Genomic DNA, 16,480 nt, shown 5'->3' on the forward strand with positions numbered 1-16,480 from the left:
AAAAAATAAATTTTTGGGTGTGTGTTCAATGTATTTATTCAGATTTAGCATTGAAAAGAGATTCATATAAGAAATGTTTTTTCACTTTTTTCCCCCCAAAGTATGATTTTAAAAAATCTATATATATTACATATTATTATATATTTTAATAATTGTTTTTTAAGCACTTCAGATGTAATAATTATGATCAGTTTTAAACATTACTGTCCCACCGAATCATTTTTAAACAAGAATAAAGTACTGTAGTTGAAAAATGCTTGGCTTTATTAAATGCTTGTTTCCCTACCTTGGCTGTAATTCCTGGAGTCACATTTGGAAATTACAAACTCCTCAAGATCACTTCTAGCGTTTATTGCCACGACATACACACACATTCATTCCAGCGTCCGCTTCCTCGCGCAGCAACTACTGTATTTAACAAGTTAAACAATGAATGACATATGAGGCGCATGCGAAGTAGGCGTCTCTGGCAAGATCAAAGACAACAATCTGTCAACATCGTTAACTTTAATAAGCAAGTGCCAATGTGACTAAGGAACAAAAAGCTGGGAGAGGGAGGGAAGGAGGCTGTGCGAATGCATGAAGTTTGTGGGATTAAAAAAAAACTAAACAAAAAAACTATCACGTCCTTGCAATGGGACTATTGTGCACGCGCACACCCGGATGGCGATGTTTAAACGATATATAGTTCAGGCTTTATGGCCATTCACTTATTTGTTTGTCCAGGAGGTGCCTTAAAGTGATGATTTCCAAAATGGCAGGAAGTGAACACGTTAAAACTAGGGCTGTCAAAATTATCGTGTTAATGGGCGGTAATTATTTTTTAATTAATAACGTTGAAATATTTGACGCAATTAACACACTTGCCCCGCTCAAACAGATTAAAATGACAGCACAGTGCAATGTCCACTTGTTACTTGTGTTTTTTGGAGTTTTGTCGCCCTTTGCTGGCGCTTGGGTGTGACTGATTTTATGGCCTTCAGCACCCCATGAGCATTGTTTAATTATTGACATCAACAATGGCGGGCTACTAGTTTATTTTTTTGATGGAAAATTTTACAAATTTTATTAAAACGAAAACATTAAGAGGGGTTTTAATATAAAATTTCTATTACTTGTCCTAACATTTATCTTCTATCCATGGATCGCTTTAACAGAATGTTAATAATGTTATTGCCATCTTGTTGATTCGTTGTTATAATAAACAAATACATACTTATGTATGTTGAATGTATATAGCATCTTGTCATATCTTTCCATTCCAACAATAATTTACAGAAAAATATGGCATATTTTATAGATGGTTTGAATTGCGATTAATTAATTTTTAAGCTGTAATTAACTCGATTAAAAATTTTAATCGTTTGACAGCCCTAGTTAAAACTAAATTTTTAAAAAGATTATCTTTAAAAAAGTATTCCAACCCCACACATTCAAAGTTTCTGGGAAAAATATGACCAGTGCTGCAAGGATTAATCAATTAACTCGAGTAATTTGATTAGATAAAAGCTTCGAATAAAATTTTGCTGCTTCAAAGATTCGTTTAATTACAGTAGCATTTGAATACACTGCCCTCTAGTGAGAAAAGTGAAAATGACATAACTTGGCTAACATCACTGGATCCAGTTGCTCTCTGTTAAGACCAAAGGAGACCATAAGGTTGTAAGTTTTTTTGTAAGTTTTTGTTTGTTTTTATGATTGTTTATGCATTTTTTACCTGCATTGTAAAAAAGCAAAAAATTAGCATTTTGTAGCATTTAAGCTGGCTGACTTTTTTGCTGTATTTCGATCCGCTTTTATTTATTTAGTTTTTTATACTGTTTGAGGCTTAGATCAGTTATTTTAATTCAGTTTTAAATGCATTTATTGCTCTTTCAAAATAAAAGTGCAATTTTGCAGTTTGACTAACACTCAGGAATTTTATTTTGTATATTCATTTGTTGCTCTTTTGAAAGTGCAGTCTTACCTGTGCCTTTCTCATAAAATTTAGTCTGCAACGCATTAAATGTTCCTAGTTTGATTAGTCAAACTAATTGATAGATTATTCGATTACTTAAATAACAGCTGCAGCTCTAATATGAACAATTCCTTTGTCTACTGATGTGGGTACTGGTGCCTATTCCAGCTAAAAACAGGCAGGAGGCAGAGTACACCCTGAACAGGTAGCCACCCAGTCACAGGGCACACGCAGTCAAGGGTTAGGGTTATTACATCATTTCATGCACCCACCCCTACAGACAATTTGGGGTGTTTTTGGGAAGGAAGCCAGAGTACCCAAAGCGAATCCACGCGGCATGGGGAGAACATGCAAACTCCACACAGGGAGGCTGGAGCTGGGATTGGACCAACAGTCTCAGGACTGTGAGGCGGACGTGCTAACCACTCTTCCGCCAAGCCGCCCTCTATTAGCTTTGTGTCAATTAAATATAACAGGCTCATTTCTTTTTGACTTCCACTTATCTACACTCATATGTTTTATAGTTTTTCAATGACGTTATTTAATAGTACTGGTTTCCCACCTGTTACACAGAGTATGTGTGGGAAAATGTATTTTATCATTAATTTCGATTTACTTTTTGAATAGGTCTTCAATCTACATACAGGACTGTCTCAGGAAATTAGAATAAGAACTTTATCACAATATTCTAATTATCTGAGACAGTCCTGTACATTTCGTCTCTCTTACTTCAGACTGCCCATGGTAGACAAAGAGGATTGATCTCCCCCAGTACAATAAAAAAAAAATAAAAATAAAAAGTTACTAGGTTCACAGAAAGAAATTGACATTGTAGATTACTGCTTGCTTACTGCTGTTTTTGTTCTGATAAAATTGTTGTGCTTGAAATAACAGGTTCTGTTCCACCCCTTCTATAAGCAAACATTGCAAAGACTGGGTAATTGACTCAATAACATGCCCTTAAGCAGACACAAAACAAGCCTGTCAAACTTACATTCAACCATCCGTTTTTTAAAGACTTGTCATGGGTGACTTGGACCCTATATCCTGAAATGGATGCCTGCCAATCGCAGGGTACACATAAACATTCCACAATGGTTCATTCGAGGTAAGTGGGCTTTTCTTGGCTTCATCAGTTCAAGAAAAGTGCAGCTGCCTCAATTCAACCGCAGAGGATTAGCATGATTTATATGACTGACAGTGTTGGGAAATATTTTTTCCCTACACTTCAAATTTCACTTCACAAATTTTAAAAATAACTAGCTCAGTTCATAGTTCGTAGTTGAGCATTTTGAACCAAGTTGATTGTTCGAAAAATAAGTTTATAGTTCTTCCCATGACCCCAGCGAGGTACATAATACATTAGAATTTGGGTCATAAAAGTGTCATACAGTATTGGCATAACAATAACTAATAACTTAAAAAGAGTGAGTCAGAGTACAAGGCCATTAACAATGCTTCAACATATTCTCCCTTGGGCAAAAAGCCCCACAGCATGCTTGACCAATTCCAGTGGCAATCCTTGATTACTATTTGAGGATACTTTATGATTAGCTGAGACTGGCTGTGTGGTGCTGTTAAGAAATGTAATTGATAACTATATGATTTAATGGTTATTAAAAATGTTTACATAAAATACAATATAAATATTGTGCAAATGTGCTAACCACTACATCATTACGGTTTCCCTCCCATTTCTTTAAATTTGTCCTTTTGGTCAGGAAATACTTCGTTCTTGGTACAGTATTCCAGACTGTGCCAAAAGATTTCACCAGCAAAGTGAAGCTTCATTGGAAATTTTAACACATCCAAAGCAGTGCTGCAGACGACACAGACTTACTTCCCTGTTCCATGAATCCCAACATGATGACGACGTGAGAACAATGTGAAAATGAGGCCAACTAAAATCGGGACTCTTCAAGAGCTTGGAGGATAATACTGTAAAAGCTGCCATCTTTGATTTTCACTCCACTATGATGTGAAGATTGAAACTGCTGTAACCTTTCAGTGCTTTACCTTTTACCTTACTTTTTTGAATATATATCTGCATGCTTTTTTCCCATTGATGATGGCAGAGTCGGACCGCAGTGCATCCCAAAGATTTTCAATGGGGTTAGGCTCTGGACTCTGTAGTGGGCAATCCATGTGTGAAAATGATGTCTCATGGTACCTGAACCAGTATATCACACTTTTAGCCCGATAATTCCTGGCATTGTCACCTTGGAGTATCAGGGAAAAATATTTTCCATTGATGGAATAACCTGGTCATTCAGTATATTCAGTTCGTCAGCTGTCCTCATTCTTTGAGCATGTACTTTTGCTGAACCTACACCTGACCAGCAACCCCAGAACATAACACTGCCCCCGCAGGCTCATTCATTTGGCACTACGCATGATGGGAGCATCACTTTTTAAAAAGCTGACCATATAGTACCTCCCTCATCGCAAAAGATAATTATTTTTGTAGAAATACTATGTAAATTGGTAAACTGCAAAGTCTTCCCACCATTTTAGCTTTTGAGTCAGCATAAAATACGTACAATATTCTGGCACAGTGGTCTTTAACCTGGGGTCGATCGAACCCAAGGGGTTCAGTGAGTAAGTCTAAGAGGATCGGCAAAGGACCCGCAGTGCCCTATTGTCGTACGCTGACTAAATCTGAGCAAAGTGGTGTGTTAGATTAAGTTTTTGACTTATTTGCCCCTGATTTACATGCTTCATTTCATTTAAACTGCTTGTCCTCTATCTGATGGGAGGAGAAACTGTTTTGCTCAGTGGAAGTGACTCACACTTGGTATGAAGACATATAACAGACTGATGGGCAGCAAGGACTCATATTTTGACCCGTTTAAAAACATGCTGTCAAAATGAGAAGAAAGTTGAATGGGAATCCGCTTAGATATTAGGTGAGATATATACAGTCCCCGACAAAAGTCTTGTCGCTTATCCATTTTGTCGAAACAATTGCTAATAACCTGACTTTTAATTATTCAGTTGGTTTCAGAAATGGCTCATATGAAAGGTAAGACCCTCCCAAATGATGTTGAATGTACAAAAATATACGTTTCACTGGAAAAAGATTTATCATCTAATGAAGACATAAAGGTCAAATTTTGTCAAGACAAAAGTTTTGTTGCCTAGAGAAAGTAGTGTGAAAATTGAACAAAAAATGTACTTCAAATACAAAAATATGTTACATAACATAAGCGAATTAAGTAGTGGTGCTGTGAGATCCAAATTTAATATATTGTATGACTTCCATGGGCTTGAAGAACTGCATCCATCTGGTTCGGCAAGGATTCATACAATTTATTGATGAAGTCATCAGGAACATCAAAGAAAGCAGTCTTGCATGCCTCCCAGAGTTCATCAACATTCTTGGGTTTCGTCTTCCATGCTTCCTCTTTCATCATGTTCATGTCTGGTGACTGGGCTGGGCAGTCCTGGAGGATCTTGATCTTCTTTGCCTTGAGGAACTTTGAGGTAGAGATTGAAGTATGCAATGGAGCACCATCCTGCTGCAGAATTAGTTCCTTTTTAGGGTTAGGAATGTGAGGCAGCTCACATTCCTAACCTAAAAGGGGTTAGGAATGTATAGTGACTGTATGACTGTACAGTGATGTTGAATTTTTTTTTTTTTTTAAATTTATAATTCCAAAGGTTTCCGTGAATGCATATGTGAAACTCGTGGGCTTCGGTTAAGAACCACTGTTCTGGCATTATTACCAAGAATGCTTCAGTGAGAATGAGATGAAGCAACTCTTCACCGTTAACACATAATGCAAGACAAAAGTTCACAAAATCCTTTATTATTACTGGGTGATTACTATAAAAGACAAGGACAGCCAGTAGCATAGCGTGGTTCATTCTTTTTTTTTTTTTTGTCAATATTTGTCTTGGCTCAAAGATAACAGGTCCGTTAAAATGATCAAAGGAGTTTCAACCCAATCTCATGACCAGTCATTATAACAGTGAATTCCGTTTTCCCTCCAATGGGGACACTGGGCATTTTAGCTTAAAGACACCATTGCACCGGAACAAAAACAACCATTTAGAAGCAAAATGTGACTTAAAGGATAGCAATCATTTGATGTGCATGGGCACCGTCTTTTCTTAATTAAATTTAAATGCAAGATGGAGCGAACTTATTTTTCATTGCTCACATCATGTAATACTATCAGGGCAGTTTGCAGTAAAGGGTTTTGTTGAGGGAACCCCCCCCCCACCACGCCCCCCATTTTGTTAAGATGAAATCAATACTGTAAACAAATACAACAAGCAAAAAAGATATAATGTACCAACAAATGTCCTTTCCAGAGGTTTGCACTCAGGTACACACAGAATCATCATGTGAAATAGTTAAGGACATTTAAAAGCACTGCAGTACTTCCGAACAGTTACAGTGTATCACAAAAGTGAGTACACCCCTCGCATTTCTGCAGGTATTTAAGTATATCATTTCATGGGACAACACTGTCAAAATGACACTTTTGTTCCTTTATATATTGATTGCTCTTATTTATCTGTCGTGTTTCAAGACTCCCCTCTTTACTAAACATATATTTTTTAATGTGCCCAAATAATGACTGGTCATGAGATTGGGTTGAAACTCCTTTGATCATTTTAATAGACCTGTTATCTTTGAGCCAAGACAAATATTGACATATGCTTTTTTATTTATTTATTTATTTTTTTGTTATCAAACTTTTATTTATCCAAGTAAATCAATTTGAGCAATAATTCTAATGTGCAATGCCAGCCTGGCTTCAGACAGCAAAGTAAAAATTGTTAGAATTAAGTTTTGTTTAAACTGAAATGGAAAATTAACCTATATTTTGATCAAATATGTTATGTTTTTTAGTCCTGAGCCGTATGTAACTCTGACAGATGTCTGACCAGAGCTCATATATACCACAGTTAAGATCTGGTACTCTGCCCTTCTCTGGAGACTGTATGATTTCATTTCGTTTTAGAGGTGGAGAAGATATGTTGTCTATGTCAATTAAATAATATTTATAAATAAAATGCTATTTTTTGGTCTTATTGTCCTGTTTGTCTTGATTTGAGGAGTCATTTATTTAGTAAATTGTCTGATGTAGCTGTATATTTATGTGCAATGTCAGATGAATAAAAGTTTGACTCTTTGTTCTATTACAGTATATCCCATTTTGTCTTGCCCAGGTAAATCAATTTGAGCAATAATTCTCATTTGCGATGCCAGCCTGGCTTCAGACAGCAAAGTAAAAATTGTTAGAATTAAATTTTGTTTAAACTGAAATGGAAAATTAACCTATATTTTGATCAAATATGTTATGTTTTTTAGTCCTGAGCCGTATGTAACTCTGACAGATGTCTGACCAGAGCTCAGATATACCACAGTTAAGATCTGGTACTCTGCCCTTCTCTGGAGACTGTATGATTTCATTTCGTTTTAGAGGTGGAGAAGATATGTTGTCTATGTCAATTAAATAATATTTATAAATAAAATGCTATTTTTTGGTCTTATTGTCCTGTTTGTCTTGATTTGAGGAGTCATTTATTTAGTAAATTGTCTGATGTAGCTGTATATTTATGTGCAATGTCAGATGAATAAAAGTTTGACTCTTTGTTCTATTACAGTATATCCCATTTTGTCTTGCCCAAATTTTTGTTAAAGTTGCTACACAACACTATTTCTGATTGTGAATGTCTACCTAATACCTATTTTTGTGTTTTCTAAAACCATGTGGATTAGATTAGATTTGTGTTTCCTCACAATACCGTACAGTTCAGATTAAAATACTTTTTTTCGTATTTTAGCACGACGTTATTAATGGTTTTTTTTTTTCCAAATTAGTAAGGAGTCAAGAGGGTTAGAATCATGGACAGGGTTAGAATGACCCAATTTTCAGGCTGGAAATATTCAATTGATGCAGTACAAAAATTGACCACAAGAGAGCAATATCAGACAGGTATGCTCCTGCTCCATGTTGACAGTTTTTGATTTTTTTTTTCGTTCAAATAATATAACAAAATTGAACAAATGCAAATAATAAATTGGGTGTAAATCTTTTCATATATGTACTTATGATGGATAGACACAAATATAGCTGTGTTCACAGTATAAAATGTAAAGACAGTATATACATTGCAAAAACAGTATTTCACACAAAAAAACTAACAAACATTCTGCACTTGTATACTTAAACTGCAAACAGACTGCAAATATTTAATACAGTATCTGTTCACAGCAGTAATGTATGTAGTGATATGTAATCCTTTTCTTGGTTCAGATTTTATTCATTTATTTGATCTGGACATGTTGCAACGTTGGACTCAACATTACTTTAACACATTCTTAATTATCACTTGTCCATAGACTTTTACGGAGGTCAGAATGCAAGTGGTTTGACAGAGTTCGAGGACGTACAGTAGATAAAAGAAAAAAAGGCCCCTCTGATGCAGTTCTACATTTTAGTGCAATTACATTTTGGTATCCTGATACCTCTTAACGTCATTAAGAGAGAAGGCAACTGTTAGTCATGTTCATTGGAGATATCTTGCTTTTAACCTTGGGAGTTTTTTCCTGCTTGTGGAACAGTGCTGGGCTAAACCAACCGGGCATATTGGCTTGTTGTAAGAGTTCCCGGAACGCCTGTAGCACATTAATGTTGTCTTTAGCAGATGCCTCCACAAAGCTGTTATTCCACTCCAGCTCCACTGTTGAGAGAACGTCCTCACTTAACACTTGACGCTCACGGTGACAGTCAATCTTATTAGCTATCACAACAATGGGTGTGTACTTGTCCTCCTTGACCTCCAGAATCTCATCCCGCAGATGCTTAACTGCCTCCAGGGATGCTGGGTCATTCACTGCGTAGACCAGTGCAAAGGCATCACTGTTTTGAATGGAGAGCCTTCTCATTGCTGGGAAAGAGTAGCTGCCACTGGTGTCCATGATGTTGATGTTTAATTTGATACCTCCAACCTCCAACTCCTTTCTGTGGAGTTCTTCTACTGTGCGATGGTGCTTTGGCTCAAAGGTGTCCTCTAAGAAGCGCTGGATGAGGGCTGTCTTCCCCACACCTGCAGCACCTAGAAACACTAGACGCACATTTGTCCTCTCTTTTGCTTCAAGAGTCATTTTAGGTGAGTTGCTAAACTCTTGTTAAAAGTCCTCTGATCTTGTTTGCCTGTCTGTAGCTTTTAATATATTTTTATCTCAATGTGTTGAAGACGGATAATGACTTTTGACTCTGCAGTGTATGAGGCCAGACAATCTTGCACCCTGTATTTATGTTCACTCACGTCTGCCTCCTCCGTCTTGCAACCAATCATGAGATGGCTTGTCATGTGATATCAAAGGTTCAAACAATCACTCTAGCTTAAATTTCCATCTCATAACACAGTTCAATTTTCTCACTTTTTTTGAGGACGAAAAAACTCAATATTTCTATATTTTTTAACAGGACAAAATAGATTAAACTCAATATTTCTATATTTTTTAACAGTACAAAATGGATGAAAAAGCTAAAATCCTCAATTCGTATGATACTGTACAAATAGTGTAATAGATTTTTGTGTCCTAATAAGGTTCTGAAAATCTGATAATCATAACTAATAGGCTTTAGAAATGCATCCAAAGTTTCATGTGATAATTAGGAAAAACTGACACTTGCTAAATCTGAATTTAAGATGAATTTTAACAATGTTTTTAAAATGTAAAGTGTCTTATGCACTTTAGATGGATTCTATGAATTCTCTAGGAACTCCAGTTTCTTCATGTCTATTTTATATTTTTAATATTTAATATACAGTATTTAAAATTTAATACACTTTAAGGGTCAAAAGGAGCTGCATCCTATGAACACGCTGAACCAGTTCAGTTATTTTTTACATTTAGCAATATCCCTCTTTATTTTCTTTAAACGATGTTGTTGGACTACGTACAGTCCTGTAAACAAGTACCTAAAGGGCATGTGCACCGATATATTCCGCTCCCTCTTTCTAATCCAGCCTTTCACTCTGTACCCTTGTATATTCGCACATAATGAGATTGCACATGCGTGTTGCCTACTGCAGTGTTTTTAGACCTTCTCTCCTGCAGGTTTTCTGGCAGGGAACATCCAGTCCTGGTAACAAGAGGCATGGTAGTGCTGGTACATTGTTTGTATCTCCTCTTATTACATTCGGTGTCCGTGCTGTCCCTACTCCAGGAAGCATTTGTAGTGTTAAATACGCTTAACCTTTAATTGTGTTGTTTCTGCAAATTTACATTCAGTTTATAAATAAAACCCAACATTCCTAGCATCTATGACCCCAGTAATGCAGGTTCACTATCAGTAAATTGTCTTTTTTCTTCTTGAGAAATTACAGTATGTCATACATATGGTTAATTTTACAAGTAACAAACACAGACCTGCAAGGTTGGTATTTAAACCACACCCATCCTTAAATTACAAAGCATGAATACTTGTGAAAACCCCATTACAACAGAACTACAGTGGTATGAAAAAGGATCTGAACCTTTTTCAATTTCTCACATTTCAGCATAAAATCACCAAATGTGATTTGAGCTTTGTTAAAATCACACAGATGAAAAAACAGTGTCTGCTTTAACTAAAACCACCCAAACATATATATGTTTTCATATTTTAATGAGGAACGTATGCAAACGATGACAGAAAGGGGAAAAATAAGTAAGTGAACCATCACATTTAATAATTTGTGGGACCCCCTTTGACAGCAATAACTTCAACCTGACGCTTCCTTTAGCTGCAGATCAATCTGGCACATCGACTAATCTTGGCCCATTCTTCTGTACATAATGGCTGTAGCTCAGTCAGATTCCTGGGATGTCTGGCATGAATGTCTTTAGGTCATGCCACAGCATCTCAATGGGGTCCAAGTCTGGACTTTGACTTGGCCACTCCAGAATGTGTATTTTGTTCGGAAACCATTCTGAAGTTGATTTAATTCTGTGTTTTGGATCATTGTCTTGTTGCAGCATCCATCCTCTTCTTAGCTTCAACTGGCTGACAGACGGCCTCAGGTTTTCATGGTAGGAATGAGGTGTTGATATTGGTGAGCTTTTTCATTTTTCCTCCACACATGACGTTTTGTGTTACTCCCAAACAATTCAACTTTGGTGTCATCAGTCCACAAATTATTTTGCCAAAACTTCTGTCCAAGTAATTTTTTGCGAACATTAAACAAGCAACAATGTTTTTTTTAGACAGCTGTGGCGTCCTCCGTGGAGTCCACCCACGAAATCCATTCTTGGCCATAGTTTTACATATACTTGTAGTGTGCACAGAGATATTGGACTGTGCCAGTGATTTCTGTAAGTCTTTAGCTGACACCATAGGGTTCTTTTTTTTTTTTTTTTTTTTTAACCTCTCTGAGTACTCTGCACTGAACTCTTGGCATCATCTTTAGTGGACGGCCACTCCTTGGGAGAGAAGCAACAGTGCCAAACTCCATTTGTAGACAACTTCTCTGACTGTCGATTGATGAAGATCTAGACTTTTAGAGATGGTTTTGTATCCTTTCCCAGCTTTATACAAATCAACAATCCTTGACCGCAGGTGGTAAAAATTGGTTTCAATTGCTCTTTAAGTCTCCTTAGGCAGAGGGTTCACTTACTTATTATTCCCCCTTCTGTCATTGTTTGCATGCTATCCTTATTAAAATATGAAAAAGGGTTAAGGGTGGTTTTAGTTAAAGCAGACAGTTTTTACATCTGTGTAATTTTGACAAAGATCAAATCACATTTGATGGTGATTTTAATGCAGAAATGGGAGGAATTCTAAAAGGTTCAGAAATCGGAGGAATTCTAAAAGGTTCAGATACTTTTTCATACCACTCTAAGAATGACATCCAAGGCAAAGCGATTTTCGACAACTATATCAATATCAGAATTCGTCACCTACTTCTCTAAGCTAGTTAGTTTTTGAGTGTCCAAGAATACTTAGTGAAATTGGGTTTTCAGGTACAATATACAGGTAAACCCCGGGTTACGACGTACCCGACTTATGTGATTTCAACTTTACAACGCCGGAGCCTCGTCCACCATTTGTCTACAGTTGTTTTTTTCTTTCTTTCTTTTTTTTTTTTTTTTTTTTTTAAATAATGTTGACTTTTGTTTTGTGATGCATGCTTTTATTTTGGCGCAGGAAGCATAGAGCAGGTAGTACCCCCACATGCGAATAAGAGCGCATGTACACACGAAGAAGAACGATTTGCGCACACACGAGAAAGAACCCATTTACACGCATGAAGAAGTCGCGCAGTCGAATGAGGGGGGATATTTTGGAGCTGCAAGTCTGCGAGCACATTTGTTGCTTTTGAAGCCTCCACAGAGGCAACAATTATACATAACACCTTTTGTACTGTTTATTGCGCGTTTTAAATTATTGTCAAATACTTAGGGCGAGTTTATGTGATTGTTTTTGATGACGTGCGGACGCTAACGGATGCATACTTTGTGTGGACTGTTATTGCTGTATCAGCAGCTAGATATAAACGCAAATCATAACTGCTGTTCTTAAAGATGTAACTGATTTAATTCCATTTTTATTTTAGTTTAATTCTGCAAGTGTTGATGTCATCAGCAGCTGAATAAAGTCAGCAAACCACATGGACGTCCGACATTGTCATTTCGGACCTTAGCTCGCTGTCTAGCTAGGACTTAGGACCAACAGCTTGGCTAGGACAGTACAGTGACGTATAATACATGTTTTTGGATAGTTATTTTGAGATTTGGGGAGTATTTATGGGTACTTAAAGGGGTACTTCAATTCTGACTTGGGCTGAAATTTGGGTTGCGTCACCATCGTCGGAACGGAACTCGTTCATAACCTGGGGACTACCTGTAATTTGAACAGCTTTGCAAAAATACCATTCACATGGTCAGTAAAGCTAGGTTCATACAGCAGGTCTTATTGCACGAATCCGATTTTTTCGTGTTTTTTCGACTCGAGTGAGGGATTAAATTGACTGTCTGAATGTTGCATAGAAGTGGACCATTTCAAATCTGGGTCACTTTCGTATGTGGTTTAAATCCGATCTGGGCCACATTTTTCCAAAAGTAGTGGCTGTCTGAACTGTCAAGTCTCCCAAATCGGAATTCATGCAGCAATTACGTCTGAAAAAAGAGAGAGACAGGGCGTAGCGTAGCGTAGGGGTAGCGGTGCATCTGTGCATTAGCGTTAGCTCCTAGTTTGAACGCGGCTTTTGGGGAAGGAGCGGGCTTGACAGTCATAAAAGTAAAATTGGTTGAGGATAAGCCCGAGAATGCTCGGTTTTCTCTCTGCTCCAAATAAGCAGTATTTAAAGATTACTTACACGGCCAGTATTCTGTCAAATTTTTCACCCCATGAGAAATTGCAACTTTGCGGTCCTGCGCATGCGCATAATGTTAAAGATGGCTGCGAATGCAGCGGTTCCAAAGTAAACACTACAGACGTTCTTTAAAGAAAGGAATATTTACTTACGTTTGATCATGGACGGACATGTAGAAACGTTCTCCTCAGACACATCTTGCCATTTTAGCTGCACTCAACAACTGCACACCACTCTCTGACTGTTAACGTCTTTGCCATGTCCTTAAGCATTGATTTACTCCAAATTCGTGTTACACTTGTATGTTTATAATGTAACTTGTTTATTTAGCCCAGGGGTGTCCAAACTTTTTGCAAAGGGGGCCAGATTTGGCGTGGTAAAAATGTGGGGGGCCGACCTCAGCTGACGTCCTTTATGTAGAACAATATATTCAAGCAAAATTTAGCAAGCCATTCAGTGTGTCACATTTGCTTTATTATATTTTTTTAATGAATAATTTCAACAATCTTGCAACTAGCCTTTGCGGCGTTCTCTTTCGACTCTCCGGCTCTTGCGAAACACTACTGCTGTGAAATTAAACTAACTTCAAGTTGCTTCAATTTCCCGCTGCGTATCTTCCCTGTAATCTTGTCGTACATGTCAGCATGTCTTGTTTGGTAATATCGCCTCACATTGAAATCTTTAAAAACAGCGACTGTCTCTTTGCAAATGAGGAAAGACACAGTTGATGCATATTTTAGTGAAGTTTCCACCTATCCTTGAAGCATCGGCCGTCACAGTCAACTTTTTTTTGTTGATTGTCGCCATTTTAGAAAATTGGAAGTAGAGGGTCACACAGAGTAATGTTGCTTAGCCCTTAAATACCTGCAACATGAAGCAATTATCAGAGAATCCCAAAATTTGAAAAATAAGGTCCTAATGAAACCTTTTTTTCAAATTTGTGAAAAGAAAAGTCAAAATGAATATGTGTAATAAGCGCTGTAATATCTATAACCCATGCTAAATCATGTTTTTTTTTTCTCATGGAACCTGCAGATGCATGTGTCGACTTGCATCCATCATTTTTTTTCAAAAAGAAACGTCAAAATTCTAAATTAGTCTGAAAATCATAAATTTTAAGTGTATCAATTGTGATACATTTTGCAATAAAGGGTTAAAGTGCTGCTGCCTTTTAGTGGGTAAATGAGGAGCAGCATTTCGTGTGTAAGCTACTTCATTTGCTGGTTGCAGTACTGCTGACCAAGTCTGTGTGCGGGCCAGATGTTATTGATTTTATGACAGAGGCTGGGGGCCGGATGAAATTTGACCACGGGCCGCATTTGGCCCCCGGGCCGGACTTTGGACATGCCTGATTTAGCCCCTTTGGATAACATTGGGAGTCCAACTGAATGTAAAAGAGGGCTTATTCACCGCCACAACAGCTTTGGGAGCAAAATATTATAAGGGTGCAAAATTTGAAGGAACACCTGAAGTCGGGGCAAATTGTACGTATGTGTATGTGGGCCTCATGTGTCGTAATTTGTCTTGATCAGTGCTTAATTTGTATATCATAAGGTGCTGGAACGCAAAGTACATATGACAGCACAGTGATGACGAGACGGGCGCAGGTCCCGGAACATACGTATAAAATGGTGCTGAAAACAACACACAAATGCCCACTTGACTTTCAAAGCTCAATTTCAGATAATATCCTTGGTATAAATGTTATGACAAAAATTTACAATTATTTAGGCTATTCTCTGCACAGCACGGGCAATTGCCCACATAACCACAGGTGGGACAGTACACAGTCAGCAACTAGTTTCTCAAGAGGTCTAACTTGTAAAACATAAAAAAATAAAATAAAAAAAAACAAAACAATAATAATAATAATTATCCGAAATTACTATAAATAACACAAACCCATTCCTTTGCGAGTTTCATCGCCCTGTCTTCTCTGGCCCCAAAGTTGCCAATGCCTTACAAATTGTGCAGCCAAAACCCGAATTTCCCATAAGGGTACTGGCCTGTTGCTCAGGCTGTTGGTGTTCCACCTGGCTGACTGCTGGCGCTGTAGCTGGCCCACACTCCAGGAGGCGCTGAACCTGACCAGCCTCCTGCCCCGGCTTGGCTGGCTGTCCGTGAACCTGGCTAGCTGTTGCGGCGCTAGCCTCCTGCTGAACCCATTAGCATGATCGCTGCAGCTGCCCTCATTGCTGGTTGTTGCTGTTCTGACTCCTTTTGAACCATCATCTTTCTTTTTGGAAAAGGACCGTAAATGCAACTGTCTTTTTGGCATGTGGAAATACTGTTTTATCCTGGCTGCTTGCTCCCCAGATGCCGCAAATTTCCAAAGTTTTAAAAACTTTTTTTCAGTGCATCAACAAATCTCCCACTTTTTCAAATGAAGTTAAATTTTTATGAATAACATTTTAACCGGCATCCCCAAGAGGCAGCTCTCCCATTTCAGTGTGACCGGCATTGCCAATTTGGCGTAGAAGAAGAAGTGGGCGAGCGTAAGGGGGAGAGAGAGAGGGAGCGAAAAGGAGAGTTTCGCAGAAGCGCGGTGTTGACTGGCTTGCTGTCCCCTGCTGGTTTTGTTAATAAAACTCTCCATGCAACAGCCATTCGAGTCATCGCTGTGTTTTTATAACTACACCACCTCCCTGTAGGAAGAACCGGACATAGGAGTGACGACGAACAAGCCACGGAAATCACCAGTCCACATATTATTTTCTATACACGAGAGGTGCCGGATCTGCACAAATAAGTCCCAGAACACAGGGAGGCCAAAATCAAGAGGTGCCGGATCTTGTCCCGGTAGGATCCGGCACAAATTAACCCCTGGCTTTGATGATCTTGCACATGCGGGTCAGTTGTTCAGCGCGCCTCGGACTGCCAAGTGGTGCGCATGCTTGATACTTGAACGGGCTAAATGGACAAAGGCAGTCTGAATGGGCACGCCAAAAAAACATGACAAAAAAAAATCGGAATTATGCATTAAGACATGCATGTAGGAACCTAGCTAATTGACAGAACCTTTAACTAACTTTCTGATGATACGGCTCAAGTTTTGTAAAGTTTTTTTTTTTTTTATTGAAGCCACATATTCTTTGTGGTTTGACTGGCCACTTTCTATTTCATACATTCCGCTACAAATTCAACATGCACTGAATTGTCCTGTTCACTTTACGAGGATTCAAATTGGTCTATCGAGTAGAG

The 16,480-nt window shown here is 38.0% G+C and overlaps 1 protein-coding gene across 1 annotated transcript; it reads right to left on the reverse strand.

The window, feature by feature from the left end:
• Window positions 1-8,453: 8,453 nt before the first annotated feature.
• rasd4 (rasd family member 4) lies at window positions 8,454-9,080 on the reverse strand. The gene has a single exon (XM_057817758.1). The coding sequence runs from the start codon at window positions 9,078-9,080 to the stop codon at window positions 8,454-8,456; it is 627 nt and encodes a 208-aa protein (XP_057673741.1).
• Window positions 9,081-16,480: the final 7,400 nt, after the last annotated feature.

The sequence above is a fragment of the Corythoichthys intestinalis genome, chromosome 16, assembly GCF_030265065.1.
Source record: "Corythoichthys intestinalis isolate RoL2023-P3 chromosome 16, ASM3026506v1, whole genome shotgun sequence".
Lineage (NCBI taxonomy): Eukaryota > Metazoa > Chordata > Actinopteri > Syngnathiformes > Syngnathidae > Corythoichthys > Corythoichthys intestinalis.

What these genes read in the sequence shown, in the direction of transcription:
- rasd4 (XM_057817758.1), bottom strand. Translation starts at nt 9,080, where the DNA reads ATGACTCTTGAAGCAAAAGAGAGGACAAATGTGCGTCTAGTGTTTCTA.